The sequence below is a fragment of the Eremomyces bilateralis genome (assembly GCF_010015585.1).
Source record: "Eremomyces bilateralis CBS 781.70 unplaced genomic scaffold P152scaffold_45, whole genome shotgun sequence".
Lineage (NCBI taxonomy): Eukaryota > Fungi > Ascomycota > Dothideomycetes > Eremomycetales > Eremomycetaceae > Eremomyces > Eremomyces bilateralis.
This window is the reverse complement of record NW_022985111.1, coordinates 53,940-80,027: the sequence shown is the minus strand read 5'-3', so window position 1 is coordinate 80,027 and position 26,088 is coordinate 53,940. Positions and strand designations below refer to the sequence as shown.

The 26,088-nt window shown below is 51.1% G+C and overlaps 14 protein-coding genes across 14 annotated transcripts; 8 read left to right on the top strand and 6 right to left on the bottom strand.

The window, feature by feature from the left end:
• Positions 1–917: 917 nt before the first annotated feature.
• Positions 918–1,313, top strand: P152DRAFT_376510 (uncharacterized protein; the record flags this gene model as incomplete). Its single annotated transcript, XM_033675628.1, has 1 exon — positions 918–1,313. A coding segment is annotated over one exon (396 nt), but the record flags the coding sequence as incomplete, so codon positions are not given.
• A 147-nt stretch (positions 1,314–1,460) lies between these two features.
• P152DRAFT_258858 (uncharacterized protein) lies at positions 1,461–2,039 on the top strand. Its single transcript, XM_033674775.1, has one exon. The coding sequence runs from the start codon at positions 1,584–1,586 to the stop codon at positions 1,926–1,928; it is 345 nt and encodes a 114-aa protein (XP_033529669.1). The 5' UTR covers positions 1,461–1,583; the 3' UTR covers positions 1,929–2,039.
• A 969-nt stretch (positions 2,040–3,008) lies between these two features.
• On the top strand, positions 3,009–3,461 carry P152DRAFT_376161 (uncharacterized protein; the record flags this gene model as incomplete). Its single annotated transcript, XM_033675619.1, has 1 exon — positions 3,009–3,461. A coding segment is annotated over one exon (453 nt), but the record flags the coding sequence as incomplete, so codon positions are not given.
• A 482-nt stretch (positions 3,462–3,943) lies between these two features.
• Positions 3,944–4,207, bottom strand: P152DRAFT_372268 (carbohydrate-binding WSC; the record flags this gene model as incomplete). Its single annotated transcript, XM_033675539.1, has 1 exon — positions 3,944–4,207. A coding segment is annotated over one exon (264 nt), but the record flags the coding sequence as incomplete, so codon positions are not given.
• A 576-nt stretch (positions 4,208–4,783) lies between these two features.
• Positions 4,784–6,998, bottom strand: P152DRAFT_406306 (WSC domain-containing protein 2; the record flags this gene model as incomplete). Its single annotated transcript, XM_033676866.1, has 2 exons — positions 4,784–5,848; positions 5,904–6,998. Coding segments are annotated over 2 exons (2,160 nt in total), but the record flags the coding sequence as incomplete, so codon positions are not given.
• Positions 6,999–8,423: 1,425 nt separating this feature from the next.
• P152DRAFT_258844 (Dor1-like protein) lies at positions 8,424–10,500 on the bottom strand. The gene has a single exon (XM_033674774.1). It carries the CDS (start codon positions 10,191–10,193, stop codon positions 8,682–8,684), a length of 1,512 nt encoding a protein of 503 aa, XP_033529665.1. The 5' UTR covers positions 10,194–10,500; the 3' UTR covers positions 8,424–8,681.
• Positions 10,501–10,542: 42 nt separating this feature from the next.
• Positions 10,543–12,451, top strand: P152DRAFT_425674 (tryptophanyl-tRNA synthetase). Its single transcript, XM_033677240.1, has 3 exons — positions 10,543–10,833; positions 10,887–11,396; positions 11,464–12,451. The coding sequence occupies exons 1-3, from the start codon at positions 10,649–10,651 to the stop codon at positions 12,128–12,130; spliced, it is 1,362 nt and encodes a 453-aa protein (XP_033529664.1). The 5' UTR covers positions 10,543–10,648; the 3' UTR covers positions 12,131–12,451.
• A 1,025-nt stretch (positions 12,452–13,476) lies between these two features.
• Positions 13,477–14,309, bottom strand: P152DRAFT_469227 (mediator of RNA polymerase II transcription subunit 7; the record flags this gene model as incomplete). The annotated part of the gene is made up of 2 exons (XM_033680882.1): positions 13,477–14,004; positions 14,052–14,309. The coding sequence occupies 2 exons, from the start codon at positions 14,307–14,309 to the stop codon at positions 13,477–13,479; spliced, it is 786 nt and encodes a 261-aa protein (XP_033529663.1).
• A 344-nt stretch (positions 14,310–14,653) lies between these two features.
• P152DRAFT_258802 (acid phosphatase/Vanadium-dependent haloperoxidase) lies at positions 14,654–16,028 on the top strand. Its single transcript, XM_033674773.1, has 4 exons — positions 14,654–14,864; positions 14,925–14,981; positions 15,035–15,128; positions 15,180–16,028. Exons 1-4 carry the CDS (start codon positions 14,775–14,777, stop codon positions 15,908–15,910), a joined length of 972 nt encoding a protein of 323 aa, XP_033529662.1. The 5' UTR covers positions 14,654–14,774; the 3' UTR covers positions 15,911–16,028.
• Positions 15,928–17,479, bottom strand: P152DRAFT_462959 (uncharacterized protein). The gene has a single exon (XM_033680443.1). It carries the CDS (start codon positions 17,430–17,432, stop codon positions 16,146–16,148), a length of 1,287 nt encoding a protein of 428 aa, XP_033529661.1. The 5' UTR covers positions 17,433–17,479; the 3' UTR covers positions 15,928–16,145.
• Positions 17,480–17,736: 257 nt separating this feature from the next.
• P152DRAFT_258787 (proteasome core particle subunit alpha 1) lies at positions 17,737–19,276 on the top strand. The gene is made up of 5 exons (XM_033674771.1): positions 17,737–17,836; positions 17,897–17,959; positions 18,067–18,161; positions 18,217–18,429; positions 18,497–19,276. The coding sequence occupies exons 1-5, from the start codon at positions 17,830–17,832 to the stop codon at positions 18,878–18,880; spliced, it is 762 nt and encodes a 253-aa protein (XP_033529660.1). The 5' UTR covers positions 17,737–17,829; the 3' UTR covers positions 18,881–19,276.
• On the top strand, positions 19,277–20,531 carry P152DRAFT_258788 (uncharacterized protein). The gene has a single exon (XM_033674772.1). The coding sequence runs from the start codon at positions 19,673–19,675 to the stop codon at positions 20,357–20,359; it is 687 nt and encodes a 228-aa protein (XP_033529659.1). The 5' UTR covers positions 19,277–19,672; the 3' UTR covers positions 20,360–20,531.
• A 164-nt stretch (positions 20,532–20,695) lies between these two features.
• P152DRAFT_469224 (uncharacterized protein) lies at positions 20,696–21,511 on the top strand (the record flags this gene model as incomplete). The annotated part of the gene is made up of 4 exons (XM_033680881.1): positions 20,696–20,708; positions 20,818–21,052; positions 21,160–21,325; positions 21,383–21,511. The coding sequence occupies 4 exons, from the start codon at positions 20,696–20,698 to the stop codon at positions 21,509–21,511; spliced, it is 543 nt and encodes a 180-aa protein (XP_033529658.1).
• Positions 21,512–23,157: 1,646 nt separating this feature from the next.
• Positions 23,158–24,717, bottom strand: P152DRAFT_510068 (uncharacterized protein; the record flags this gene model as incomplete). The annotated part of the gene is made up of 6 exons (XM_033682637.1): positions 23,158–23,280; positions 23,366–23,563; positions 23,636–23,841; positions 23,883–24,427; positions 24,515–24,573; positions 24,613–24,717. 6 exons carry the CDS (start codon positions 24,715–24,717, stop codon positions 23,176–23,178), a joined length of 1,218 nt encoding a protein of 405 aa, XP_033529657.1. The 3' UTR covers positions 23,158–23,175.
• Positions 24,718–26,088: the final 1,371 nt, after the last annotated feature.

Sequence of the window (26,088 nt, the reverse complement as noted above, 5' to 3'; positions counted from 1 at the left end):
CTTATATAAGAAGCTCATCTCATTTATGACGTGTCTACCCGTATGATTAGGTCCAGGAGAGCATCGTAGAGTTATGGTAGGAGCCGGATTGATAGGAACCCCCGAAGCTAAGCCGAATCTTAGCCGACGTTTTGCCTACCAAACCGTTAACCAACCGTTAACCAACCGCTAACCAACCGATAATTAAGCAAAACGATCGAGGAAATTTCCCGATTGAATTCTAAACCGCTGATATATCTAATCGTAGATAGACCGGTAGATTAGAATAGACGTTGGGAAATTTAGTAACGTTTAATAGAGAAACCGCATAGAGACTGTAGATTAGATTCATCAGTTACAAGGCAAAACGTCTGGAATTCCGCCTGTTATGTGTGAATTAACCGTCCAAAACCGGATTAGCGTAATCATCGGTTGATTACCAGATATTTTAGTAGCCCCCTGCGCCCTGCTGAACTAGAACCTGAACGGGCCACAAGGCCACAAGGCATCCAGGTCTATAGACCGCTGATCCATCACACTCCGTTTCGGTTCCTATTCTCCTTCTTCATCTTTCGTTTAGTCAAATACCAACTATTTTACTATAGTGCTCCATATTCATGGTCCTCTAAAATAGCACTGTGACATTAAGATCTAAAAGGATCTAAATAGAGTTTCGGCATCTCCCCTTCGGTTCTCTACCGTACACTGTAGCTTTACCGAGATGTGCCGGTAACCACTCTCCGCCCTCTTTTCAACCTTAATTATTTATGTCTCATGTATCTTTACTATCAATTATGACATAGTCAGCAGCTCATATATTCCCAATGGACATTCACTCGGATTTTCATCTGCCGTGGTGCAGAGACCTGTTAAACTCAAACATCCAGGCTGTCGAGATTGCCAGACGCAATGCCAAACCTTCGAGCGAAGAAGCCTCCAACTCCATGTTTGCACGTACCCTCTATACCAACTATGGGATTCGTGCACAGATCAATTTCAAAAGACCAGCACGGGAGGCTGACTCGATTCTTCCTTACGAGCATTGCTTTTTGCTTTCCATAGGCGACGGTCTTGATGGGAAGAAAGGTCGAGCACATGGAGGGTTCAGTGCATTGCTAATGGATCAAATGACTGGATCGGTTGCATTTCAGTTATTCGGCGGTCTGCCACCGGCCACGGCTACCATGACGGTAGACTATAAACAACCTATCGACACCCCAGGAGTTGTCTTGTGTCGAGGTTGGGCCGTTGAGAAATCTGGCCGAAAGGTCTGGGTTCGGGCATGCCTTGAGAGCGATGGACGGATTCTCGCATCCGGAAAGGCACTCTTCATCACACCCCGAACGACCAGCTTATAGAGGCCATCACAACCTCTGCTTTCTTTACCTATTCTCTCGCCTCCAGAAACCTTTGACCGGCATGCATTCGCCGATCGCTCTGCTATACCGTCGTCCGATTAGGTAAGCAGCAGTGTCCAGGGCCAATCCTGGAGGTCTCGATCGTCAGGGTCTATGGACTAATGAGCTACCTAGTATCGGTGCAAACGAAAGATGAAGAAGAGGAAGAAGAGAGGACGGAATATTATTCTTACATAATTAGTGCCTATGCTCGACTCCCTTGTATTAATAGTCCTACCATTGTGCCCACACGCTCACTCTTCTGCATCGGATCCTCCAGTCACCCCACACCTGTATATCGTTCCTCACAACATCATGACATGGATACCGATCCTCCAGCTTAAAACCTTCCCGAGTTGGGGTCCGCTGAGCTGTTGCCTGGTGACGGTGATAGTTAATGCTCAGCGTTGCCTTGCTGATACTGATGCCACGTTTCATGATCAGGATGGGGAGTCGAAATTCCACAGAATAACGAACATGATGCTGTATCCTCCACCAAATTGTTGCACCTGGCAAATATCTGTGATATGTGTTCTCTACCACAGACATTAACGCTGAGGGGAGGAGTGACCATTTAATATTAGATTGATTAACTTAGTTAGCGTTCGCCCATTAGCCACTTATGGAATACACCTACCACCACACACTCATCTCATTGAGTTTACGCAGTCAACATCATTCTCAAATTCAGCCACCGCCAAGTGCTGTCATTCAAGTAGAAATATCGTCAAACGTTTTGTCGCGTCCAGCGTTGCTCACATCTACTTTGCAATCATGCGTTTCCCGAGGCTCATCAGCATTATCCTAGTCTCTCTACTGCTACCTACGGCCCTCTGCCGCGCATGGCGCCCAGGCGACTCATGTCCGTCCTCTATCAAAGCCAGGATTCCAGGCTCCGACAGAATTATGCCAGGAGATGAGAAGAAACCTATCTTTCTCACCATGTCCGGCGTCCACCAAGCTCTTATAACGTGTCCAAACATCACGTCACTGAATCTCCGAGTTACGCTTCTCGGTTGCAGCGAGTGGCCGGATCGCTGGTCCTTCCCTTTTGCACTCTCCGGAAACGAGAGGTATCCGAATCTACGAACTCTCCATCTTGAAGAATACGAATTCGATCAAAGCGAGCGGAATGACATGCGTAACCACTTGGAGTGGATGCCATTGTGGGTGAGATGGACTGATTGGGTATTTTCCGGGAAAGTTTTTAAGCAGATATCATTCCAAATCCTTCGTAAAGAACAGCGAGAAAAAGATAACCTTGATCTCTGGCTCGATGCCATGGACTGGGGAAAGGTAGAAGAGCTAGCATTAGCGGACCGCCGTGTTAACTATACCCACTTCTTCAACAAGGCCACCAAGTCCCTTACGGGACTGAAGCGCCTGCTGTTGAAGGGCGGGCAAGCCAACCGCACCATCCAGGCCCTCGAAGAGCTGGCAGATAACGGCGTCGCTCTGACAAACTTCACTTGGACAGGCAATTATGATTCCGTTCCACACGACAGCATCCTGCCGACCATCGTCAAGACCCACGGCCAGTCTCTTCTCCATCTTGACGTCCACTCAGTCGAGGTCAAGGGTAGCAGTGGCATTGTCTTCCCTGCCGTCGAGATTGAGCATCTTCAACAAACGCCCCATCTCCATCACCTCTCCCTCAACCTCCATCGGAACGGTACCTGGCCACTCGAGTCCCTCTCCGCTATCGCTGGGATCCCTGCACTGCGTACTCTTGACATGTGGCTGGATATTACGAGTGAATGCCGCCGGCAGAACGAAATCAAGCACGGTTGGCGACCCTATCTCGACGACGACGACAGATGCGCCGATGAAGCGCAGTTTCGCCAACCGTACGTCAACGAGACGACAGCCCAGGAAGTATTTGACTTCATGCGCAGCAAGAAACTCGGGGACGAATTGGAAAGGGTGACGTTCTGGGTGGGTGACTGGAGCCGATCTTGGGATGGCCCGCTCTATTCGCCACCGTGGATGGAGAACAAGAATGTAAAGGTTGACTGTAATGTGGCCGTGGATGGAAACACGGCAGAGAGTTGTGTGGTGGAGACTGGTAGCAATTATTGGACTCATGGCAATTCCAGAGGGGAAATGTATGAAGACGAGGATTGGTATTAGGAGAGTGGGAGGCACTTGAACGATTCAATGGCAGTCACCGAAACTGCTCGCCAGTTGGCTGGTATTAGTAGGAATACTTCTTCTCTCTTTTCAAGAAACGATACAAATCACGAAGTTAACGAGCAAAGCAATGTCTTGGCTTTGCCGGTGACAAAGTATGGTGCAGTCAGCGAAGGATAAGCGGTGTCACACGAGATTTTGCTCTTCCACCGCTTTCCAACCATTGATCTCTCTGCTCGAGTTTGGATATAAAGGCATGATTATTGAAAAGAAGAATAGGCTCTTTTTCTGCTAGGGCTCCTAGCGAACGCACCACAGTATATATCGAATGATCTATGATACTGCAATACCCATAGAGGTTCCTTAGCCTTACCTTAAGGATATCTTGGTCCAAAATCAAAACTGCGTAACCCACCGGGTAACCCTTATAAATCTCTCTCATACACACTCACCCTATATCCAGCACCGCACTTCTGCCCCGAGTTGCCCTTGCACGTCATGCTACAATCAGCTTCCAGTGCCTCCTGCCCACCGGTGCCCGAACCCCCAAGCGTGTCGCCGCAGTAGCACTCTCCACCATACTCGGTACCGAGGAACGTGTAGTCAGCACAGAACGTGGCGCATTTTTGTACTGTGAGCTCCTCGTCGAAGTAGTATGTGCCGGCCAGGGCGCGGTCCCCGATGGAGTCGGTGTAACAACCTTTGTAGGACCACCCAGTGATTGGGGGATTCGCGGGTCTAGTTGGTGACGCGGTGGGTGATGAGGATGAAGATGTGGGCGACGAGCTTGCTGATGATGAGGCGGTCGAGCTAATGGAGGTAGCTGAGGATGATGTTAAGCTTGAGGAACTGCCACTCAAGGCGCCAACTTGGAAGACATCCATTCGGTTGGATCCACCACAATGCCGGGTGGCGTCACCAAGGCAGGGCATGTCGCACTCGCTCTCGGGGCGAGTATTGTAGGAGGTCTGGTAGGAGTCATCGCAGTAGCACTCTCCACTGTATTCAACACCGAAATATGTGTAGCCGGCGCAGAAGGTGGCGCAGGATTGGTAGGTCATCATGGGGGGGAAGGCAATGGCAGCGGAGAGGATCCGATTCGCCACGGAGTCCGTCAGACAACCGACATACGTCCACCCAGGCACACTAGGCCCGCTTGGAATGGGTACACTAGAGGACGTCGAGCTTGACACGCGTGAAGACGAGCTAGAAGCCGTTGAACTCGACGAGGATACCGTTGAAGACCCTGATGATACCGAAGATGTGCTGGATGTCGTCTTCTTGTAAAGATTAAACCGATTGCCCGCACCGCACCATGTCGTGCCATTACCTGCGCATGCTATATTACAGTCAGTCTCGGGCTGCTTGACACTCTCAGCCGACAGTGTAGAGCCGCAATAACACTCCCGACTATACTCAACGCCGAAATAGTTTGAGCCGTCGCAAAACCCGGCGCATGAGGGCACTGTCATCGAATCTCCTGCCGTGGCGCTTCCTGACAGATATCTCGTGGGTGAATCGGTCCAGCAACCCTCGTAACTATAGCCGGCAACGTCGGGATTGATCATGGGTGCGTACTCCTCGTTTTTATATACGGATAGCCGGTTACTGCCGCCGCAGATTTCGGACGGGTCGCCACCACACGGCATATTACATTCCGACGCGGCCGCCAGAAGGCTCGACGCTGCTCGGGTGTTGCCGCAGTAGCACTCGGCACCGTATTCAATACCGAAGAATTGGAAATTCGAACAGAATGCGGCACAACCCTCTACAATCGTATCCGCACCGGCAATGTAGCCACTGTTGAAGGCTCGAGAACCAGCGTCGTCGGTAAAACAGCCTTGATATGTGTATCCTGGAGTGGGTGTGTCGCTCGGTGGAGAAGCCCCAAGTGGCTTGCAGGTAGTTGGGAGGGTTGAAGTGTCCTTGAATGAATCCGTGGAGCTACCTGTTGCAACCTCAAACTTGGTATTTGGTGCTTGGTCTCCGGTTAGGGCGTACGATGCGGTATACAGGATGTACGGGCCAATGGTAGAGCCGGCTGTCATCGGCACAGATTCGGTACCCAGGCTAGAGAATGTATAGCCACCGGCCACGCTGAGAGGGTTCTTCAAGGACAGCGCAAGGATAGGAGCTCCAGAAATACCGCGAACAGCTGCCACGGCAGTCAAAGTACCACCAACAATGCAGCTCTGTGGTGTTTGCAGCATTATGGTGTCTCGAATAGGATAACCCGATCCATTGTTATCATATGTTACGGTTAAGCCGCTGGTGTACGTCACATCGACAGTGTACGACGAGATGGATCCAGTAGATGAGAGGTTTTTAGAGAAGGAAAAGAACTGTTTGGCATGTTGTTAGCTGCGAATGAGAAATGCAGCACAGTGGTCCACATACATCAAATGTGTCATCAAATCCACGTCCGGTCCCGACATATTTAGTGGAAATCGTACCGGCGGATCCTCCTGTTCTATCATTGTAGGAGATCTGGACCACAGCGACTGTGTTGTTGGTTGTTCTGACGCGGATTTCTCCCGAAAACAGAATTGAAACACCACCATCCTGAAGTGTGAGTTGTGGCTTGATCGGTTTGACCTCGTATGGCTCGACTGGTGCGGAGAGAGTTACTGTAGGTGGAACCGTATCGACCATTCTCCCCAGAATGCGTTTACAGCTGCTCTCGAACTGTGCCGGATTTGCCAGCCTCGTAATCGTCACGTTGTTATCGATAGTGAAAACTTTCGTATCGGAGTTCTTCAAGACTCTCTGCCCTGCCGATAGACCAACGACGAGAGGATCAACGGTGGTACCGCTGACGAAATCTGAAGCAATTTTGGAATCGAAGACATCGGTATTGTCGAAGCGCTGAAAGTCGAAAGGTGCGGATCCTGGTGGGACGACATCTGGAAAATTGCTCCCATGGACACCACCGACAGTATGACCGCAGGCCACCATTTCAATCATCTCGGATTGGTTGAAACCCATGCGTTGAAACTGGCCTTGGAAGGTCAGGGGGCTATTCCCCGGCTGTGGAACTCCAATAGATCCAGCTACGGAAGCGTCGATACGACCTGTTTTCATGGGGATCGCCGGTCCTCCACAACTTCTCACAGCGGCAAATACACCAAGCGCAATCAGGTCGGCCATCGAAACCCTGCTGGTGAAGAAATTGTTATATGTCGTCAAGCTCGTATTGAATGCCTTCCCGGTGTTCTCGCCCCTCGGATCCAGCTCGAACATAATGGAAGCGTCGATACCGCCAGGAGTCGGAGAGGTGCCGAAGACGTTGGCGGTCGCCATATCGTGGAACGCGGTTCTGATCCATTCCGAGGACGCCATTCGATCCAGACCCTCCCTACTAAAGCCACATGGTGTGACTTCTTCTGCGAAACCTCGTTTTTTATAGCCCACTAGCTGATACATAATCTCCTCGAACTCGTCGATGGCAGCCGGCCAAGTTGGTAACGCAGTAATGTGAACGCCGAGTGACATCAAGGTTAGCCATTGTGCGAACCGTTTAGGCACCATAATGAACAGGATCGTGAAGCAGAATGGGGACAGGACTAGATAGAATGAAGACTTTAGGACAAAAGCGAATGACTCCCACCAGAAAAGACAAGACTGTAACCGATCCTCCACCAGGACCGCAAGTGATAGAGGACGAAGACGGCGAGAAGGTCTTTTAGTCCTTCTAAATGATGCGCTTGGTGGAGGCCCCGATCAGTCGAAACTCGAAGTGGCTCATTCTCGACAAACTAACGACGCAGAAGACGCGACGAAGTTACGACACATGGGCAAAGATATGCTCCCCAAAAGATTATCCACATTCCGCAGATAGAAGATCTAGAATGTCACGCATGCTCCTTGTTTACCAGGCGTAGAAGGCGGCAAATGACCAACCGCAATGAATGGTAGGATGAGAGACGCGAACCGGCAGAGCATGAAGCTAAACTGGAGAATTCGGGGCGCAACTTTAGCGAGAGCAGCGACCCAGGCAGGCAAAGCGACCACAAAAAGCTCCCATGTGGCGTGCTCGGTGCTATTCATTCCCTTGCGGCTGGCCCCGAGTCCTAGAAGGCCAGAACAAAACTACAACATTAGCGAAGTGACCAGGCTGGGCGTGATAAGGCCGAAAAGGGGCAGATTTTCGATATTCTCTTGCAGATATGCCAGGCCCTGGGCCAGGGGTCGAGTGGTCTGTGTGATAATATGGTCTCGACTTGACCACTTCCGCCACTTCCGCCTTCCATATTACTTCCTAGTTCCCACGGTCCTAGCTTTTCTTATCTGCTCGGGATAATATGTAAAGTGTCCGGCATGGTGGCCATGGCCCGATGTAATAATGCGAGTAGATGCCATATTGAAGATTAGATGGACGTTGCAATCGGTCGTCAAGTTCATTGTCGTCTAGAATGTGGAGTCAAGAAGGATGCTACAGATCTATCGTGGGTGCCTTGAAGCCTAAGGGTCATATCCCCCTGCCCCTGAACCTCCCTGGGCCCCCACGTGGCCCCCCTCCAGAGCCCGCCTAGTCGGTCTGGACTCTGAAGGGCCTCATACCATCACCTGGGCTATCAGACTTCGTCTATTATCGACTTGTCGAGACCGTTCCATTGCGCCAAATGGCTTGCCACCTTCGAAGTACATAGCACGCCCCTAAGAACAAAAGAAAACCACAGGTACAGCTCATATCCTCGAGACACTGCTAGGCTACGTTATTCCAAGTTTGTACTCTCTAGAAGCGTGAGTACTAGCAAGTCCGAGATGATACCTCATGGCATCGGCATGCGACCAGCTTCGCCTACGTCTTGACGCATAGTCGATGACGCCCTAATCCACTCGAGGCGCGGCAGCTCGGCAGAACCCGAGGCATAACCTTATCTAGATTTCTCACGCGATCAACGAATTAGAGTTACGAAGCGACTTGTCAATAGTGCTACACAATGCATATCCACTGCATACCGCTAAGCAAATCTCTGATTCGTCGGTACCCGTGCTTGGTACGACCTTGGGCCCGACAAGGTCGGTCGAAACGCTACAGTTCACTCCAGCGGGTAAAAGACTATGAATGGAGGCCGTTTTTCCCATGATCCCGTTTCGCATTTCCGATCGGGCAGTGCCATGATGTCGGGGTAAGCATCGAGATTGTGAATCGAAGAATTGTGAGAGTAAAGTTCAAGCTCGTCCCACCTGCCTTGTCGTGCCGACTCCGCTTGCCAGGAGCTCCAGCCTGCTCGCCTGGATTCTATGCTTCTTCACTGTCTCAACCCATTCCCATTCGCTCTCCTCGTCCGCGTCTTCCTCGTCCTCTCTCGAGTCTTCCTCCACCAAGGCCAGTAACATGCCGAAATCAGCGCCAAGCCGACCCAGGCTGCCCGCACAGTACAGCACCTGGGTTAGAAGGCTCTCGCGGGACGCGCGGTCTTGTACGTTGGGTAGATACTCTTCCAAGGTCTCCATGAGCATCGACACCAGATGCATCGGAAATGTCGAAAGCGCTGACGGGAGTTCGCTCCCTTCGGATGACGCTATCGTCTGGCCCGGACGGCCCACCTCGGCTCCGCTGCTCGCTCGCTCGGCTTGCGGGACGGGGAGTTCGCCCGGGAAAATGTTCCGGTACATCGAGATGATGGCAAAACTCTGTTCCCGGAAGATCTCCAGGTATCGTTTTAGGTACCGCTCCGTTTGCTGCCCTTCCGACCACCGTTCCTGCCGCTCCGGACCCTTTCTTGGCTCCTGGGATTTGCGAGCGGACGTCTCCTGGTCGGCTAGGTCGCGTAATGGCGCGAGAGCTTCGAGCATGTCGATGAGACACATCGTCCGACACACTAAGAAGATGGCCCCCAGGCTTCCTTCCCCTCCGCTGCCTCGAAGTTTGCCGACTTCATCAGATGGTCGTCCGAACGAGAAGCCGCTGGTCCCAGATTCGAGTTCCGGAGCAACGCGTCTTAGCAAGCCGATGGTACGCATGGCCGCAGTGAGTTTCAGGTTAGGAGAACGTAGAGAAGTGAGCAGATATGTGCTCATCATGTTCATTCCATGGTCTGCATCGAGGGTCATGGATCCTATTAAGCTAGACTCGGGAAATAACGTAGAAAGACGCTTGATGTGATGATGGAGGTCTAGGGCCGAGGCGTATGATATATTGGCACTCGTGATGGAGGGTGTCGTTTGCGTAGCGCCGCCAGGTGTACGCTGGGAGGGTTGAAAGGATGCATTTGCAGAGGATGACGAGATGATAGAAGAAAGCAGCGCAGGGAGATCGAGGATATCCGAGATCCGCGACGCGTTTTCGTATAAATTTAAAGCTTCCTGTCTTCTGAGAAGTACAGGATTCTCGGGTGACCGTGCGTATTTGCTTGAAAATTGAGAGGATGCGCTCTCGAGGGAGGGTAGGGCATCTTGAACCGCAGACGCGCTGTTCTTGACGGTCGGGAGCGAACTCTTAAAGCGGTCAAGGTGTTCGACAGACCGTACACTTGACTTGTACGTCCGCCGTGAAAGAGCTTGCAATGAGCGGAGGATGGTTTGGCCTGAATGCAAAAGCGACTCCGGCTCGTCCGTTAGAAGATCCGATATCGAAAGGGATGTCAAATGGCTTAAGTATTCTCTTGACAGATCATCGCTCCTTTCGTCTCCCGATTCTTCAAGAATTGGAGCAATAAGCTCCAGGAAACCATCGGCCATAATAACGTACTTCTAATCGGTCCGACTTGATGGATTCATTGATAAATTTATTAGGCTCTTGTTTCTGACAATAGCATATCAATAGTACCCATGAATTATGCGTCCAGTCTGGACGTCGCAGTCGGAGGTTGACAGGCAACTAGGCCGTCAGGCACCAGGAGTCGCTGATAGTCCCAATCCGCGTTTAGAGCAGCTGAACGTCGACTAGGCGATTGAGCATCAAGTGTAAGATTTCGATTTGTATTTGATCAAGTTAGGATGGTATAATAAATGTTGAGCCTTGTTTTGCGGTTGTGTCGCTTCTAGATGGCTGGTGGCTATTATTAAGTCATGATATCCTGGTACCCCACCCAGACAGGATTTATACCTGACTCATTCCCACTGTCCCTCATATCCACCTGATGATAGTTGAGCTCTATGGATAAACACTGCGATTTCCAATATTAACGACCGCCATGGCCGACAAGAACTCCGCTATAGCCGGGGAGGAGCCCCCTTCTGTCGCAGGCCTTTCAATTGCTGGTACTTCAGAGGCACCGGCCGCCGGCGCTGTCGAGCAGCAAATCGACCCGTGGTCCGTCAGTGCAGGGCAAGATGCCGAAGGCAATGTTCTCGCGTTCGACTACCCGGCCATTTCCAAGTGCGAACTCCTGAGAAATCCCGATGCGACCCTATAACTGACCAACCATGTGACAGAAAATGGAATACGAAGCTCATTGACCAGGCGATCCTCGAGCGATTCGAACGAGTGACGGGACATCGACCCCACCGTTGGCTCCGTCGGGGGCTGTTCTTCAGTCATCGAGACCTGGATAAAATCCTCGACACGTATGAGAAGGGGAAGGACTTCTTCCTCTACACCGGACGGGGCCCGAGTAGCGACAACATCCACATCGGCCACACCATCCCGTTCGAGTTCACCAAATGGCTGCAGGATGTCTTCGACGTCCCGCTAGTCATCATGTTGACGGATGATGAGAAGGCACTGTTCCGGGAAGACCTGACGATCGAGCAGACCATGAAATTTTCTATAGAGAACGCAAAGGATATTCTGGCGCTGGGGTTTGATGTCAAAAAGACGTTTATCTACAGCGACTTGAAGTTCTACGGCAATGGGGGGTCGCATATGCTTTGGAATGCATTTGAGTTCTCCAAACTCATTCCCTTCAATCAGGTTCGAGGAGCATTCGGGTTCGACGGCAGGTGAGAGCAAATCCCAATTTCAATGGAACGATTCCTCAGTTTTCCCCTTTACTAACTACTGCCCCAGCACCAACACTGGCCGAATTTTCTTCCCCAATTTCCAATGCGTGGCCGCCTTCGCAACCTCCTACCCTTTCATCTGGGGTGACGACGTCAACTCCCCCATCCGGTCCAAGAAAACCGCCGCGATCCCATGTCTGATCCCGTGCGCCATTGACCAAGACCCCTACTTCCGCCTCGTCCGCGACAACTCGTTGCGCATGAAGAACCCCTCCCCGAAGCCGGCGCTCATCCACTCCAAGTTCCTCACCGCCCTCCAGGGTCCCGGCGGCAAGATGTCCGCCTCCAACCCCAACAGCGCCATCTTCATGAGCGACAAGCCCAAGGAGATCCAGAAGAAGATCAACAAGTATGCGTTTTCGGGCGGGCAGGAGACCGTAGAGCTGCATCGCGAGCTGGGGGGGAATCCGGATGTCGATGTTGCGTATCAGTACCTGACGTATTTCGAGGACGACGATGAGAAGCTGGATAAAATCTATGCGGCGTACAAATCGGGCGAGATGCTAACGGGTGAGCTGAAGAAGGAGTGCATCAATCTTATGCAGGCGTATGTGAAGGGGTTCCAGGAACGGCGCACCCAGGTGACGGATGAGGTGTTGGAGCAATACATGAAGCCGCGGAAACTTGAGTGGCTTGGGAAGAAAGGGAAGAGTGCTCCGCCTGCCGAGACCTAGGCGCTTGAGACGTTTATGAGACGAACCTCAGCAACCAACTGTCGTGCCCTACTGTATTTTCGCAGGGGCTTGCTCCCGAGACGAAGTGCGAGTGTAAGACATAAATCTCGGAAAGCCTGTGGATACCGCAGTGGTCGTCTACAGAGAGGGAACACTAGCCTCACGCCCCAAAAAGATAGATGATTATGGATTATGAACGTTCAAGCCCTGCATAATTTGTATTTACAAGATTCTAGCCTATGCTTTGTAAATTCTATAGGCTAGCAGTGGCTAGTTTACCCCGAACCTGCAAAGGATCACTCTCGCTTCCAACCTTCACGTACAATCTAAATGGCTCGTCTGCTCCGCTCACATGCGGCACCATTTATCTAAAGTTCTCTACGTGCCTTCAACCTAGACATTGGGACCTCCGTATGTCCAGTCTTCCACCCTTGTGGCTCAATAATATTGAGCCCTCGAAAACGCATGTTGTAGCCAGAATTATCCAGCTCCATGCCGGAGTAGGCATATGGGGGGTCTGCTCGCGGATGTGGGAGGGATGATATATTGGGACTGGGACTTTTGGACTTGCGAGGGGTGCCTTCGCTTCCGAAACGGTGGATTGATGCGTCGGAAGGAACGGTTCCCGGTCGCGTGTTTTCCGTTAAAATCTTCTTTGAATAGTCACCCCTATATTTTCAACCGGCTCTGAATGCGCAATAGGATGAGGGTGCAGAACGTGGCTAGAATAGTGCCAGAACACATGCTGGGAGGTTGCCAGACCCGAGACCGAAGACCCCGTGAATTGACGACAGGAATGGTGGTCTCAGTTGGATTCTTGGTTTTGATGTACTGAAGTGTCCAAACGCGCTCCTTTGCTTTCCAGGATGGAATGAAACATTCGCGTCTCTAAACTGTAAGGTGGTCCTCGGAGCATCTCGCAGGTCTAAGAGGGTGGATCGTCGACGTTCTTCTTCGGACTTGGAAGTGCATGGCACCGCTGAAATATCCGCATCCCAATGTGGTCAGGATTTATCATATCCTCTCTACAGAACAGGTGCGAAGGCTTAGTTGAAATACTCCGCACATTCGAGACCCGCTTGCTAATCGGGTTTTAGGGCGCTGAGATATCCGATGGGACTCAGTGAAGGTTTAAATGGACGAGGACATAGCTTTTAGCAAATGCCAGCGATGCTGTGACAGGGAATTAAGAATGAACCCATAGGTGACGTTCTAGGTGAAGGAATACGTACCTTTAACAGTTCTGAGAACTGGGATAAGGTCTGGCGGAAAATGCTTCCAAGGTGCAGATACGGAGAGAAAGGTGATCACTGCCGCTGCTGAAGACGCGAGAGGCGGGCGCCGGATTAGGACCATCCCGAAGAGTGCTCATCCAGCGCCTCCCACATCGATCGTTGCTCTTCATTCCTCGCATCGGCAATCTCCTCCGACATAGATCGTCCACCCTTCAACTCAAACCCCTGTACCTCATTCTCCGTCTCCTTCGCAATCGTCCCTGCCAGCGCCCGAACCTTCTCCTTCATCACCCGCACGTTCCGAATCTCCGCGCGCTTCTGCTCCAGCTGCTCCTCCATCATGTGGATAAGCGTCGCGCGCGCCTGGTGGGGGCGGTATTCGTTGATGAGGTGGTGCCCGTTAAGGAAGAGGGTCGTGATGTCTTGGATCTTGTCGGGGAAGTCGGTGGGGTCGACGGAGAGGACGCCGACGAGCTCGAGGTAGTTCAGCATTATGGAGCGGGCAATTTTGCGGAGGTAGGTCGCGCGGTCGAGAGTCCATTCCGATTCGGTGCCCGTCGCGGCGTTGGTGGGTGCTGGTTTCGTGGGATAGAGTTGATCGATGCCTTGCGCGGAGAGTGATTGCAATTGCTCGTGCAGCTGAATGCCGGTTAGACTTGAATCGACCAAAGGCGCCATTTACATACGTCGAAAGGTGCTCCGAAGCATGTGTATTTCCCATCCGCCGGCGGCTCAGGAGGTTGAAGAAAGCGCAGCTCGTCCGGGAGGTTTTCGATATCAGAAGCGCTCTGCTGCGTTGATGCGCCGGCATCTTGTTGCGTATTCTCGCGATCGGCTAGTGAAGACTTCAGAGCCTCCAGACGCTCCAGATTTGCGTCTGTAAAATACTCGTAGAAGCCAGGAGGCGGAGGGAAGGTCTCGACGGTAGGTTGTTCGTCAGCCATCTTGACGGGATGCAGAATAGGGCGAGGGCTAGATCATGCTCAGGATACTGCCTACGGATTAGAATAGAATTCAGCAATGAGGTAGAACACGAGATTCAAATTGAGTTCCTATTGTAGGATTGTGAAAAGTAACTTTGCTCTGTCCATATAACTCCGTGGGTATATGAGGTAGCCAGGTCGAAATTGAAGGTGAGTTCAATTGGTTGGGATGTCGAGCATAAAACGGATTGGACATGGATCATCCCGCGTGTGGGGGATTGTCGTTACGGCGGACGAGACACACCCAGCGCGTCATTACCAATTCGACGACGACCCTGTTGACGATCTGATATTCCTTGCCCCCAGGACTCCATCATTACGAATGCGATCGTTGAGTTCCCCAGGCGAGAAATATCTATCAACTATGTTTATCTAAGTCTACATCTTGTCCCATTTAATACTGCGCTCGTTCTGTAATGCCTTCCCATGCCTGGCTCTCCTCCCCGTCATTCCAGGCGGTCGCCAGGGCCGACAGTGGCCAAAGGGTGGCTCGGTTCAGTGCATAGGTTTTGGTTGGTAAGGTGCCACGGGCGTCGAGAGATGGATGCGTGCGGTTTGGGCTAAGATGGAATATAGAGATACTATGCCTCGGATTATCTTGGACTGGTCATTCTGCTTACTATCTATATCTTGGTCGGTTCAACGAGGTCACCTACCATGCAGTTCGTGGCTGACGCGTCAAGCAGGTGGTCTTCTTGGTCGAGCCGTTCCATCGTTTGTTTTCGCTCGAGGATGTTGCAATTCAGTTTCCTCATGCGACAAAAGAGCGCGTTCCCGTCCGTAAGTGACAAGTCCATTCCCTTACTAAGGGCCTTGCCGACATGATCACAGCATGGCTTTTCGTGTACGCCGGGGCCGTCCCCCTCCTTCTCATTATCGCTATCCTCCTAGCCTTCGATCGCAACAAGCACAAGGCCCACGTCACTCTGCTAGGCTTCTTCATCTCATTGATCATGACATCTCTCGTCACCGACACCATAAAGAATGCCGTTGGCAGACCCCGTCCGGACCTGATCTCCCGCTGTGTTCCTGGCAAGAACTCGGCTGAACTATCAAAGCTTGTTTCCTTCCGAGTCTGTACGCAGACCAATTCCCACATCCTCCATGATGGATTCCGGTCGTTCCCGTCCGGCCATTCGTCGTTCAGTTTCGCGGGGTTGGGCTACCTGACATTGTTCATCTGCGGCCAACTCCATGTATTCCGTCCGTTAGCACCGGCATCGAGCCTGTCGGCCATGCTGGCCGCATGCGCTCCCTTGCTTGGTGCTGCGCTCATTGCGATTAGTCGCTGTGAAGATTACCGGCATGACGTCTGGGATGTGTGCTTCGGAAGTGTGCTCGGTTTCGCCATCGCGTGGTTGCAGTACCGAAGATATTACCCCTCTCTGCGGCATTCGAGGTGTGATGTTCCATTCCCTGGCCGGTGTACGCAATGGGAAATGGCAAAGTTGAAGAACGACGAGGAGAGCGCGGTGGAGGCGAGGCGATTTGAATTGGGGGAAGAGAGCGATAGCGATGAACACGATCACACAACCTCCATGTTGAACGCTCGAGTCGCTTAAAGGGATTTTTGTAACCATACGAGGGATTGCATTTTCATATCGTCTACAGCGTTGTATAAAAGTATGCATTGCTTGTATCGCTGCTTTCAACCAATGCCGCAGAAACTGCTCCGTCATTCCACCCTAATCCGCACGCCCTCAGCCCTGACAGTTTTTGACCGCTTGCCATCTCCACCGTTACCGACTGTCCCTGGATATATTCAAAAACCGTTATCAAATCCCCGAGTCCCTCCTCTTAAGCTTCATCTTCAGAACTGGACTCCTCACTGCTGCTAGACTCATCACTACTAGAGTCACTACCAGAGCTCGAACTGCTACTGGAATCATCATCATCCGACACCCCCGTAACCGCCGCCAACCCCGTTCTCTTTTTCCGCAACCTAGTAGCCCTTGCCTTCGGCTCTTTTGGTTGGACCGCTGGTTCGGGCTCTTCGTCAAAGACGATCTTCTTGTTCATCGAGACGCTGCCGAGCGCACCGGTCACTTTGTTGAAGCCTTGGACGACGGCACCGTTGTAGTCGTCGTCTGCTACTGGAGGGAAGCGTTGTTGGCGTGGGGCTGCGGTGGGCGGTGGCGCGGGAGCAACCGGCGGGGGTTTGGCCTTGACTTTGTGGTCGGATTCGCTCAGCGCAAGTAGGATTTGCTCGGCTCTTAGTCTTTGCTGGAGCCTTAACCGCTTCTTTTCCACTTCCTCTTCTGCCTCATCACCTTCTAACTCCTGTAGACGTTTCTTCGTCTGTAAGAGTCTGCTAGATAACGCTTCCGCTTTTCGCAACTCGTCCGGAATATCGTCTGCCGTCATTTTGCTAGTCTCGGTCTCAGTGGCCTCTGCAGCCTCTTCTGACGAGTCAATGCAGACTTGGTACGCGCTGGTCCGGAGATGCTCCCGCGCCCCGAAACTCTGCAACCCAGCCACGTACTGCGCGATGGCTTCGTCAAGTTTCGGAGGGAGATTGATCAGATGGAAAAGATTGTTGAGGAGGCGTGTCTGGTGATGCTTGTTGAACTTCCAGTTTCCGTGATCCGCAAAATAGGTCTCCAGGTAGGGCACGTAGGCAGGAGGTCCCAAAGCCTCATCACTCTGAGCGTTCGGCGCGGAGGCGGGCTGCTTTTTTGCCTTTGGTTTTTTCGGTTTTTTCGGTTCACGCTTGGTAGAAGTATTGCGGTCCTTCCCATTAATCTTCACTTTTGAATGCGCAGGCGTCTCTGTGGAATGGGCGCCACCAAGATCACCATTTGAAACGGGAACCGCGTTCGCAGACGATGCCTTGCTTGAGTACCTGGAAGGGATTGCTTTTCCAGTAGGTTCATTCACAGATGAGAACCCAAATTGAAATTGGGAAGGTGATCCGGCAGATTTTGTCCTTTTCGCAGGTGATTCAATTTCCACAGCTTTTCTTGCCTCGTTGGCATCCCATTTCCGCTTCGATATGTTGGTAGCAGCAGGGCTCGTATCATTCGTATTTGAGGCTTTAAGTTCTAGGCCCAGGCGTTTCCAGGCCGGAACACGTGTGGAACTCATGGTGACGGGTGAACACTTCAAAATCACTCCTGGCAAGAAAACTGAACTGTTGAAAGGAAATATCAAATTGTAGTTCCATGAAGGAGAAATTCTGTCCAACTGAGCTGTGATTGGTTGCCACGCAGATGATTGATATTGGCCTTGATGCCTTAAACGTCCCACAGGCCAGGCTTCCAAGCTCGATGCGCGTCTGTCTTTCAGAGAGCTTCATGTCACTGTCCCATCCATCTCCAAAACCACACCTACCATACCTCTGTCTAAACGTAACAGCCTGAAATCGAGATTCTGCGCTGCATTAGACACTTATTTGGAGCTTCATACCGAACGGAACGTCCACATAACCCGAGTTGAAGCTAAAGAGGCCTAGCAAGCTTCCGTCACCCCCATCACATTCAAGATGTCAAGTATGTCGACCTCCATCCTTGATAACAACTGGGAGACTAAAGAGTTGTGAAATCATATAGGCAGTGCCGGGTATGACAGGCATATTACCATTTTCTCCGACCAAGGTCGACTCTACCAAGTCGGTCAGTTCTTCCTCCCTAATACCTTTCTTGCATCGCCCAGTCCAGATACAGTCAACAGCTTTCGAACATGAGGAACATTACTTTAGTTACTGACAGCATCATAACAGAATATGCATTTAAGGCGATCACCGCGGCCAACATAACCTCCGTCGGGGTTCGAGGAAAGGACTGCGCCGTCGTGTTGTCACAAAAGAAGGTCCCGGTATGTAGTTTGTCCTTCCGCAACATACCAGCTGATGATCGCTGACCGACGAAAGGATAAACTCATTGACCCGAGCTCCGTGTCCTACATCTACAAACTATCATCGTCAGTCGGCTGCGTGATGACCGGCTCCATCGCCGATGCTCGAGCATCGGTCAATCGCGCCAGGTCCGAGGCGGCCGAGTTCCGCTATAAGTATGGATACGAGATGCCATGCGACGTTCTCGCGAAGAGGCTAGCGAACATCAATCAGGTCTACACACAACGGGTAAGCGTTTGCAACGTTCATGCGGTTCTTAATATAGCCTGGGGTTGGTGCTGATCGTCACTCACAGGCATACATGCGCCCTCTTGGCGTGGCTATCACGCTAATATCGGTTGATTCTGAAAATGGGCCGCAGCTGTACAAATGCGACCCCGCTGGGTACTACGTCGGTTATAAGGCGACCGCCTCAGGCCCGAAAATGCAGGAAGCATTGAATTTCCTGGAGAAGAAACTGAAGAACAAGGACGGCGCGGAGGGAGATTGGAAGGAGGTCGTTGAGCTAGGCATCACGGCCTTGAGCACCGTTCTCAGCGTCGACTTCAAGAAGGGCGAACTCGAAGTAGGAATTGTGGGCGGACCGCGTGTGGACGGGGAGGGGACCGACACACAGTTCAGGCCACTGACGGAGGAGGAGATTGACGAACGACTCCAGGCCATTGCGGATAAGGATTAGGGTGGCGCCGTGGCAGTGCTTGGATTCCGTTCCGTATCCATGGTACGTCGTGCCTGACCAAAGCGCTTTGCAGCGACGACATGACCTACCGAGGAGATCTTTCTTTAGCGTTGCCGTCGAACAGCTACGTATCCACAGAAGGACAGGGGCTCAGCGGAATCGACGCTGGGTGTTTTATCCAATCAAGGTGTTCAGGATATCAGCCTTTCTTTCACCCGATCCATACGACTTAGATACGGGGTTACGGTGACATTTGATTCAGCCGCATGCTTCCACTGGGTATGTACACTACGTAGAAGTCACGCTAGCAAGACACAAAGTTAACGGCTCGGCTCTGGTCAATTTATATTGCTCGGGTTCTAATTGGACAATCGGATTAACATCTCCAGGGCTACGTTTTGTTTAATCATTTTCAGGTGGTGTTGTACACTGCCACAGTATTTGAAACTACCTCCTCTCCTTAGAAACCGTCAAGTGGTTGAGAGTACACCAGAACCTAATGCGGCAACTTCATGCCATTCGTAGCGGCATAGATGGAAGAATGAACAAACAGTGCGCCATTAAGCGCTTCTCAAGGCGTTCAGCAAGCCGCCACAAATCGGAGATCCTATATTAAGGAGCAGATGCACCGGGGTGGCGCGGGACATTTGCGGTGCAAACATTCTTACCGTCCACATCCATCATACTTTCGATGCGTCGGCTGGAGATTCCTAGTTTCAGCTGGTACCCGAGCAGGCACACCAGTAGAGATTCTGAGGTGGCCATAGGGGAGATGCAAAGGGACGCAAGGTGATGCACGACGTTGACGACGATGTCGATATCGGTATATCGCTAGTCCAGATTAGGACGGGCTACGCAGCGTGGCTCTCGCGTGGCTTGCGTCTTGTGATGAAGCTGAACCTCGTCTTTGCATTCCAACCATCCCACGTTGGTGCAAGTCCTCCGCTTCCCATTGCTGCAGCTTTCGCGGTCCAGATTCCGGTCTCCAAAGCCATCGTTGCGCCAGACCATGCAATGGACTGCGCGATCATGAGCCTCAGGTACGCAAGGCCCTGGAGCCGTCACTCACACCATGCGATTGCGCCTCCACGGATCAAGCCTGCATCCATCACCAGCCGCAAAGGCCTTCCATCGACATTCGTCGGGACGAGTTTCCTATATGCAATAGTTTGGGTGGGGCACGGCGCATTGCCGACGGATCGCCTGCGGCCCACAGGCCTACTCCAGCAAATCGTAACCCATGCATCAATTGCTCGATTGTTCGTTTCAGACTTGATATCTTCCATCACGGCCTTGTTCGCCTGTGACTGTAAATCCTGTGCCCGTCGGTTCTCCAATGATGTTGCCACTGCTCTTCTGAGAGATTCCGAACTAAGCTCTTGGGGTTGCTTCCACACTCCCATCCCATCATCAGCTGGACTTTTGGGCTATGCTCGTCCGGTTTGGTCATTCGCGAACGGATTCCCCGTCCAATTGTAGCAGTAGATCGATCCAAACGGAGCAATGGACAACGCCGGCTGGTAGTCTTGGCTTACATCAACCTTCAAATTGTCTTTTTAAGGCACATCGCCAGTTTGAGGTTACGGTGCACCCTTTCACCAGGCGTCCTGTGAAGAGGTATATATAATATAGGAGGCCTTAGGACACCATTCCTATGCCTTGACCATGTCTCTTCCATTCCTCTTGTCCCTTTTCTAATGATCTTCCTATTCCTGTTATTTGACAGCTGAAGTTGTACGGCCCTTTCAGTCGATTTACTCATACTACACTGTTTTGAGAAATTTTTGATATTGGGTGTACCAGGCCATATACATGATGGCAGATGGGTGTAAGCATTGTCCCAAGATGGCACAGACTGATCGAGTGTTTCTTAGCTACTCCGTAGTGTGCTGCGTTCTTCACACTTGACACAGGAGGACTAACATGAGTCGCGACAGTGAACGAAGCCCGGGCTTTGCGCATTGCCGAGATAATGACCGACTTCCGCAACCTCCAGCACTACATCGCGCAGATTGATGCCCAGCCTGCCAGTGAGGAATACTGGCTGGAAGGTTATACTCTCCTTCGAGGATGCCTAGAGCAAGCACGGGACGTGCTTGAGAGTCCGTATTCCACCGACGCAGCCCAGGCTCAGTCCGAAAGTCTGGAGAAGGAGAAACAACAATTGCAAGCGTATGTGAGAGATGGTTCACACAATAACATCGAACAATTCGACCTGTGAACAGGGCGGAGGACCGCGAGTTTCATTGAACGGAGCTCTTTCTGACTGGGGCCTTCAGTATTATCCTCGATGCCGCAGTTCGTCGATTTCAATGCCAGAAACTCTATCTCCGAGCCACCACCGCACTCCGCTGGATCAATGCTCGATATGCGCTCCTACAAGGCGGAAAACCTCATGCCAGCCACGCTCCCCACCTACAAGCCGTGGATCAGCAGCTACAAGCAGTGAGTTAAAAGGAACAGACGACTCCCGATTGAAATAGAGCTAATTCGCGCCGAAAGGAACTTGCAGTCATCACAGATGAGCGTGTCGATTACTCTCTTCGGGCCCAGGATGCTGCTCAGGGGAAATGGTTAGGGGAGGATCCTCCCTTGTCTACTCTGCGCAGGTATCTGCGGCGGATGTCGTAAAGCGGCAAATGATCGTCCAGGAAACTTAGATGCTTCCGAGCTTGCTATGGAGAGATTCAGCCATTTGTTCATTCGTTGCTACACGGGACCTTCACGATCTTCACTGGTTAGCACTGGTTGCCTGGGGTATGGCAGTTGGACATCCAAGGAGTTGGCGCAAAGGGGTTTCAGGTTCATCCATGGAATCGGAAGTGTCTCAAAAGTCGGCATGTCTGATTTGCTATTCCTTGCAAAGGGATTGTTTTTTCAGATTTTGCATTAGTTTTGGTTTTCGGTTTTATTTGTTGCCGCCACGTCGAGATGATCTGCATTTTCTTCTCTCCTTCTGTCGACGAAGATCTCAACTGTGGTTTTTCAAGCTCGAGATTCAATATCTGGGTGGCGTTTCCTATTAATAGACGCAGACTTTGAGGAAATGAGATTCATTTTTTCCAGTTACAAGAGCATTTAGTAAAGTTGCTTGGGACAAATATGCTATAATCGCTGCAGTGGCTAATTGGGAAGGTAAATCAAGACTCGGTCTCATGATACCCTAGCTTGGTTTAGTACTTTGGCATGAATTTATATAACGGGTATATCACGTCTCTTTCTCTAGCTTCGGTAATAAGTAATAATAGAATCTATAACGTTGGGACCTTTGCCGGGGCTTCAGGATCTGAAATATTCAGTACCGTAGTAGAAAGGGATATTCGTTTTGCCATGTCCACATACATTTACCAGTATCTTAACCATAAGGAAGAGTGTCCGCCTGCTCAGCTTCCAATACCAAGAAGTATATGTACAATGTGCGGGTTACGATGAATAGTCAAACATAGGGATTGCGAAGTCAAGGTCTGTGGCTAGATACGGTAGACACTGGAACACTGCCGGGCTCAGGGGTTTGCTAGTAGGTGAATTTATGTAGTTAACACGATTTAGGGTGGCCGACAAAGGGGGTGGCCGACAAGGGGGTCCGCTGACTTTACCCCATAGACTCTATTCATGTTAGCCTTAAAGGCAGAGGGTCGAGGTATGTCTTAGTAAGACGCATGGTAAGCCGGCTACTAATTAGTAGGTATAAGGTAATTAGGTGAATTCAGGTACCAACACACACATTTGTCTAAACTGATTCACTATCCATGTCTGCCTTCAGAGTAGAGGGTAGAGGTATGTCTTAGTAAGACCCATGCGTTTACTAGTAGGTGTATTCACGAACCCAGAGGTACGGACCAATTCACTACACATGTACACCTTAAGGGCAGAGGGTAGAGGCATGTCTTAGTAAGACGTATCCTAAGTAGTAGGCGAATTCACCTACCCAAATGCATTAGTCCGACCTAATTCACTATCGATGGGGCGAACGTTAAGAGAAGAGGGTGGAGGTATGTCTTAGTAAGAAGCCTAATAAAATACTGCATGTGATGCGTACTAGAGCATCATCTGATAGATCAGTACAGCCACGCTGTACGCTACTGAATGCCTCCAAAAGCAGCACGAATGTGCCTCCATTTGATACTCTCTGTACCTTTACAAGCTCTGTATATATTCTAAGGAAATAAGCTCCTATCACAATGGGGTACGTCATGTCGCTAATCCAACGCCATCATGAGTATAAGACAGAGTTATAATACAGGATAGAGATAGTATGGGAAGGAAATACCGCCCTTATCAGATCCATCTCACGGCTACACCACGAACAGGTCATTGTCTCGCTCACACTTGGTGCCAGGCTTCGGAAGGGTGCCGTTGACGAAGTAGCCCGCGATATACCGCGACGTGCAGGGTAGTAGCTGCGAAAGGGACATGTGCCAGTTAGAAATGACATTAGTATCAGGATTATTATCTAACAAGGCCAAACCGAGGAGCAAAACTTACGCCATGTCCGTTATGCTGCAGCAACTCATTCCCCTCCAATCCGGCGCTCACATTCTGCGCCGATACCAACGGCGTGACCGGATCCCACGTGTTGCCGATGATCAAAACCGGCTGGCTCGTCGTAGCCGTGAAGTCGCCCTCGTAGGCTCGTACTGTTCCTTCGCCGTAAATGGCCACTGCGCGCACGTCGCGATGTTGCTCGTCGGGATATCGCCGAATGTCTTCGAGGCCTCCTGTGCGCGCTGCAGCGCCTGGCGCCCCTCATCGGACATCGTCGGTGCACACAATCTTGTCACCACAGCTGATGCCGAACAGGGACTGGCGCCGGATACTGCCGTCGTTGACATTGGGGTGGCCGGTGCGCGACCCATAGTTCGCGGTGATCATGGACGCCTGGTCGTTGGTGAGGACTCCGGCACGGATGATGGCGAGCGAGGGGTACCGGGTAAGGTAGTAGAGGGAGTTGAGGATGGTGCCTTTGACGAGGGTGTAGGTGACGATGTTGCGCCCTGCGGACAGGGACTCTTGGCGAGTTTCGAAAGTATCTCGTTGAGCTTCTGTTCCAGGTCTTCGGGAGACGTGGCGAGAGGCGCGAGCGCGCAGGTGTCGGGATGTTTCATGCATCCGCGGAGGAACTCGCGCCACTCCTCGTCCGTGTCTGCGTACTGCTGGGGTTCCTCGAGCGTGTGGTAGTATTCGTGGGGGTTGAGGACGCCGTCCAATATCACGCGATCCATACGGTCAGGGAACATGTTCACCGCCGTATTCCCCAAGAGCGTACCGTATGACACGCCCCAATAGTTCGGCTTATCCCCCTCTCCTAGATTATCCAGGATCGAAAACGTGTCGCGGATGGTGAACGCCGTGCCGACGTAGTCGCCCCAATCACTGCGGATTTCCTTGCAAGTGTTCCCGCGAACGTCACCCTCCGCCCAAGAGCAGGCGAATGCCTGATCTGATTCACTCGCGAGGTTGAAGAACGTCGTCAACGAAAGATCGCTGTCGGTGTTGTTGGCATAGCAGTCGAAAAAGAGGGTTTGGCCGGTCCCTCGGGGATCCCAGCTAATGAGATCGTGTTGACCGCCTGTCATACTGTGTGAACGTCAGTACTGGTTGAAGGTGTAAGGTGCAAGTGACGAGTTGACGTACGGTTGCACGGTGCTAGCAGAGGCAGCCATGTTGACTATGCCATCACCACCTGGACCACCCTAATTGAAGAAGATGCTTCCGATTTTCGGTTGCTTCACGGCCGGAATTCTAATGATGGCGAGGCTTGCCTTCCTCGTATCCGACTTGTTGCTGTAGTCCAGTGGCACATTCAAGTTCGCGCACTGGAAGTCCGTCCGGTTCATCGAGTCGAATGCGAGCACCTCCTTCGGGCATGGTTTCCAGTCGATGTTGCGGCCGCCATTCTCCTCGGCTCGCGCTTGTACCTGCGGACGAAGACTTGCTGCTTGTGAAACAGCGAAGAGATGTGATAATGAGAGAAGTGCTGATTGTAAGATCATGGTAGATGTCTGTGATGGGATTCGATATGTTTACACCTAACTCCATTTAGCGAATGCAAGCGACCATCCCTGTGTATATATACTTACCGTACGCACTCGAAATCCATATTGAACTGTCAGCCCTGCCAGATCTCAATAGTGCAAGTAACCTTAATGACGATGCTGCACCAAAGCAATGACAACAAGCTGAGCCGCATGGGCGCCACGCCACCTTCATGCTATGTCCTACATAGTACAGAGTAGTTCAGTTGTAGATCATCATATCCGCCGATCAAGATTAGAGCCACGGGAAGTTAGTCGAACAGATGAGGAATCAGGAAGTGTGTAGACTGTAGAAACAGACGTAGCTGGGAGCTCCACCACTTAGTACAACTGTTTCACCGAATATTATTAATTGAAGCCCATAGTTACCACAGGCTACCCTTTCATAACCGTGACAATGTTTTCAGTTTATCTCCGTGATATTGCGATTCCTAATCAATATGCTCACCTCTATCTCCAAATATTACATGCTGAGAACGCTGCCCAGACCTCTGCCGAGATCTCTGCTAAGTGCTAACCTGTACGACACTACCTTGAGACACATATTGGAAAACTGGAAATATCAAGGTCCATCAACTCGTATTTTATGCATTGAGAGACGTCATGGCATAATACCATCAGGTTGAAATATGAATGCTGATAATGGGGGCCATCATCTCGTATTTCAAGCATCGCGAGACGCCATTGCACAATGCTACAAGCCACAATCACTAATCAAATAATAGGTACAGAGTGCTCTAAGGACTGTGGAGTGAGGTCAACAACAACAATGGAAAAGATACAATGATGGTGCCCCCGGGGGGACGAAATTGAGTTACGTCTTGGCATTCCCCCAACCATCACCACCATCACAGGCAGGCCCAATTCGCTCAAAAACAGCATAATACCAAAAAGTATAGTTACTCTTTCCCTAAGTTAGGGCTGGACACGAATATTCGATTACGAATATTCGTACGAATATTCGTAGTCGAATACGAATAAAATTTAGAATTTCCGCTTACTAATATTCGTACGAATAATATTCGCATTATTCGTAATTATTCGTAATTATTCGTAAATCTCTGAAGCTATTTCCATGTATCTCGCAGCATCATAAGACGCCTCATAGTCTCTGCACTCATTGAGCTCCTCCGCACTCCTAAGAGATCTCTTCCCCCACTGAACAGTCTTTCG

Bases quoted from the DNA above. Each gene is read 5' to 3' on its own strand.
- P152DRAFT_258858 (XM_033674775.1), top strand. From the start codon at position 1,584: ATGCTCGACTCCCTTGTATTAATAGTCCTACCATTGTGCCCACACGCT.
- P152DRAFT_258844 (XM_033674774.1), bottom strand. From the start codon at position 10,193: ATGGCCGATGGTTTCCTGGAGCTTATTGCTCCAATTCTTGAAGAATCG.
- P152DRAFT_425674 (XM_033677240.1), top strand. From the start codon at position 10,649: ATGGCCGACAAGAACTCCGCTATAGCCGGGGAGGAGCCCCCTTCTGTC. The intron at 10,834-10,886 runs GTGCGAACTCCT...CCAACCATGTGA, and splicing joins GACTACCCGGCCATTTCCAA to CAGAAAATGGAATACGAAGC. The intron at 11,397-11,463 runs GTGAGAGCAAAT...CTACTGCCCCAG, and splicing joins GCATTCGGGTTCGACGGCAG to CACCAACACTGGCCGAATTT.
- P152DRAFT_258802 (XM_033674773.1), top strand. From the start codon at position 14,775: ATGCCTGGCTCTCCTCCCCGTCATTCCAGGCGGTCGCCAGGGCCGACA. The intron at 14,865-14,924 runs GTAAGGTGCCAC...GATGGAATATAG, and splicing joins CAGTGCATAGGTTTTGGTTG to AGATACTATGCCTCGGATTA. The intron at 14,982-15,034 runs GTCGGTTCAACG...CGCGTCAAGCAG, and splicing joins TGCTTACTATCTATATCTTG to GTGGTCTTCTTGGTCGAGCC.
- P152DRAFT_462959 (XM_033680443.1), bottom strand. From the start codon at position 17,432: ATGAGTTCCACACGTGTTCCGGCCTGGAAACGCCTGGGCCTAGAACTT.
- P152DRAFT_258787 (XM_033674771.1), top strand. The intron at 17,960-18,066 runs GTCAGTTCTTCC...GCATCATAACAG, and splicing joins AGGTCGACTCTACCAAGTCG to AATATGCATTTAAGGCGATC. The intron at 18,162-18,216 runs GTATGTAGTTTG...GACCGACGAAAG, and splicing joins TGTCACAAAAGAAGGTCCCG to GATAAACTCATTGACCCGAG.
- P152DRAFT_258788 (XM_033674772.1), top strand. From the start codon at position 19,673: ATGCACGACGTTGACGACGATGTCGATATCGGTATATCGCTAGTCCAG.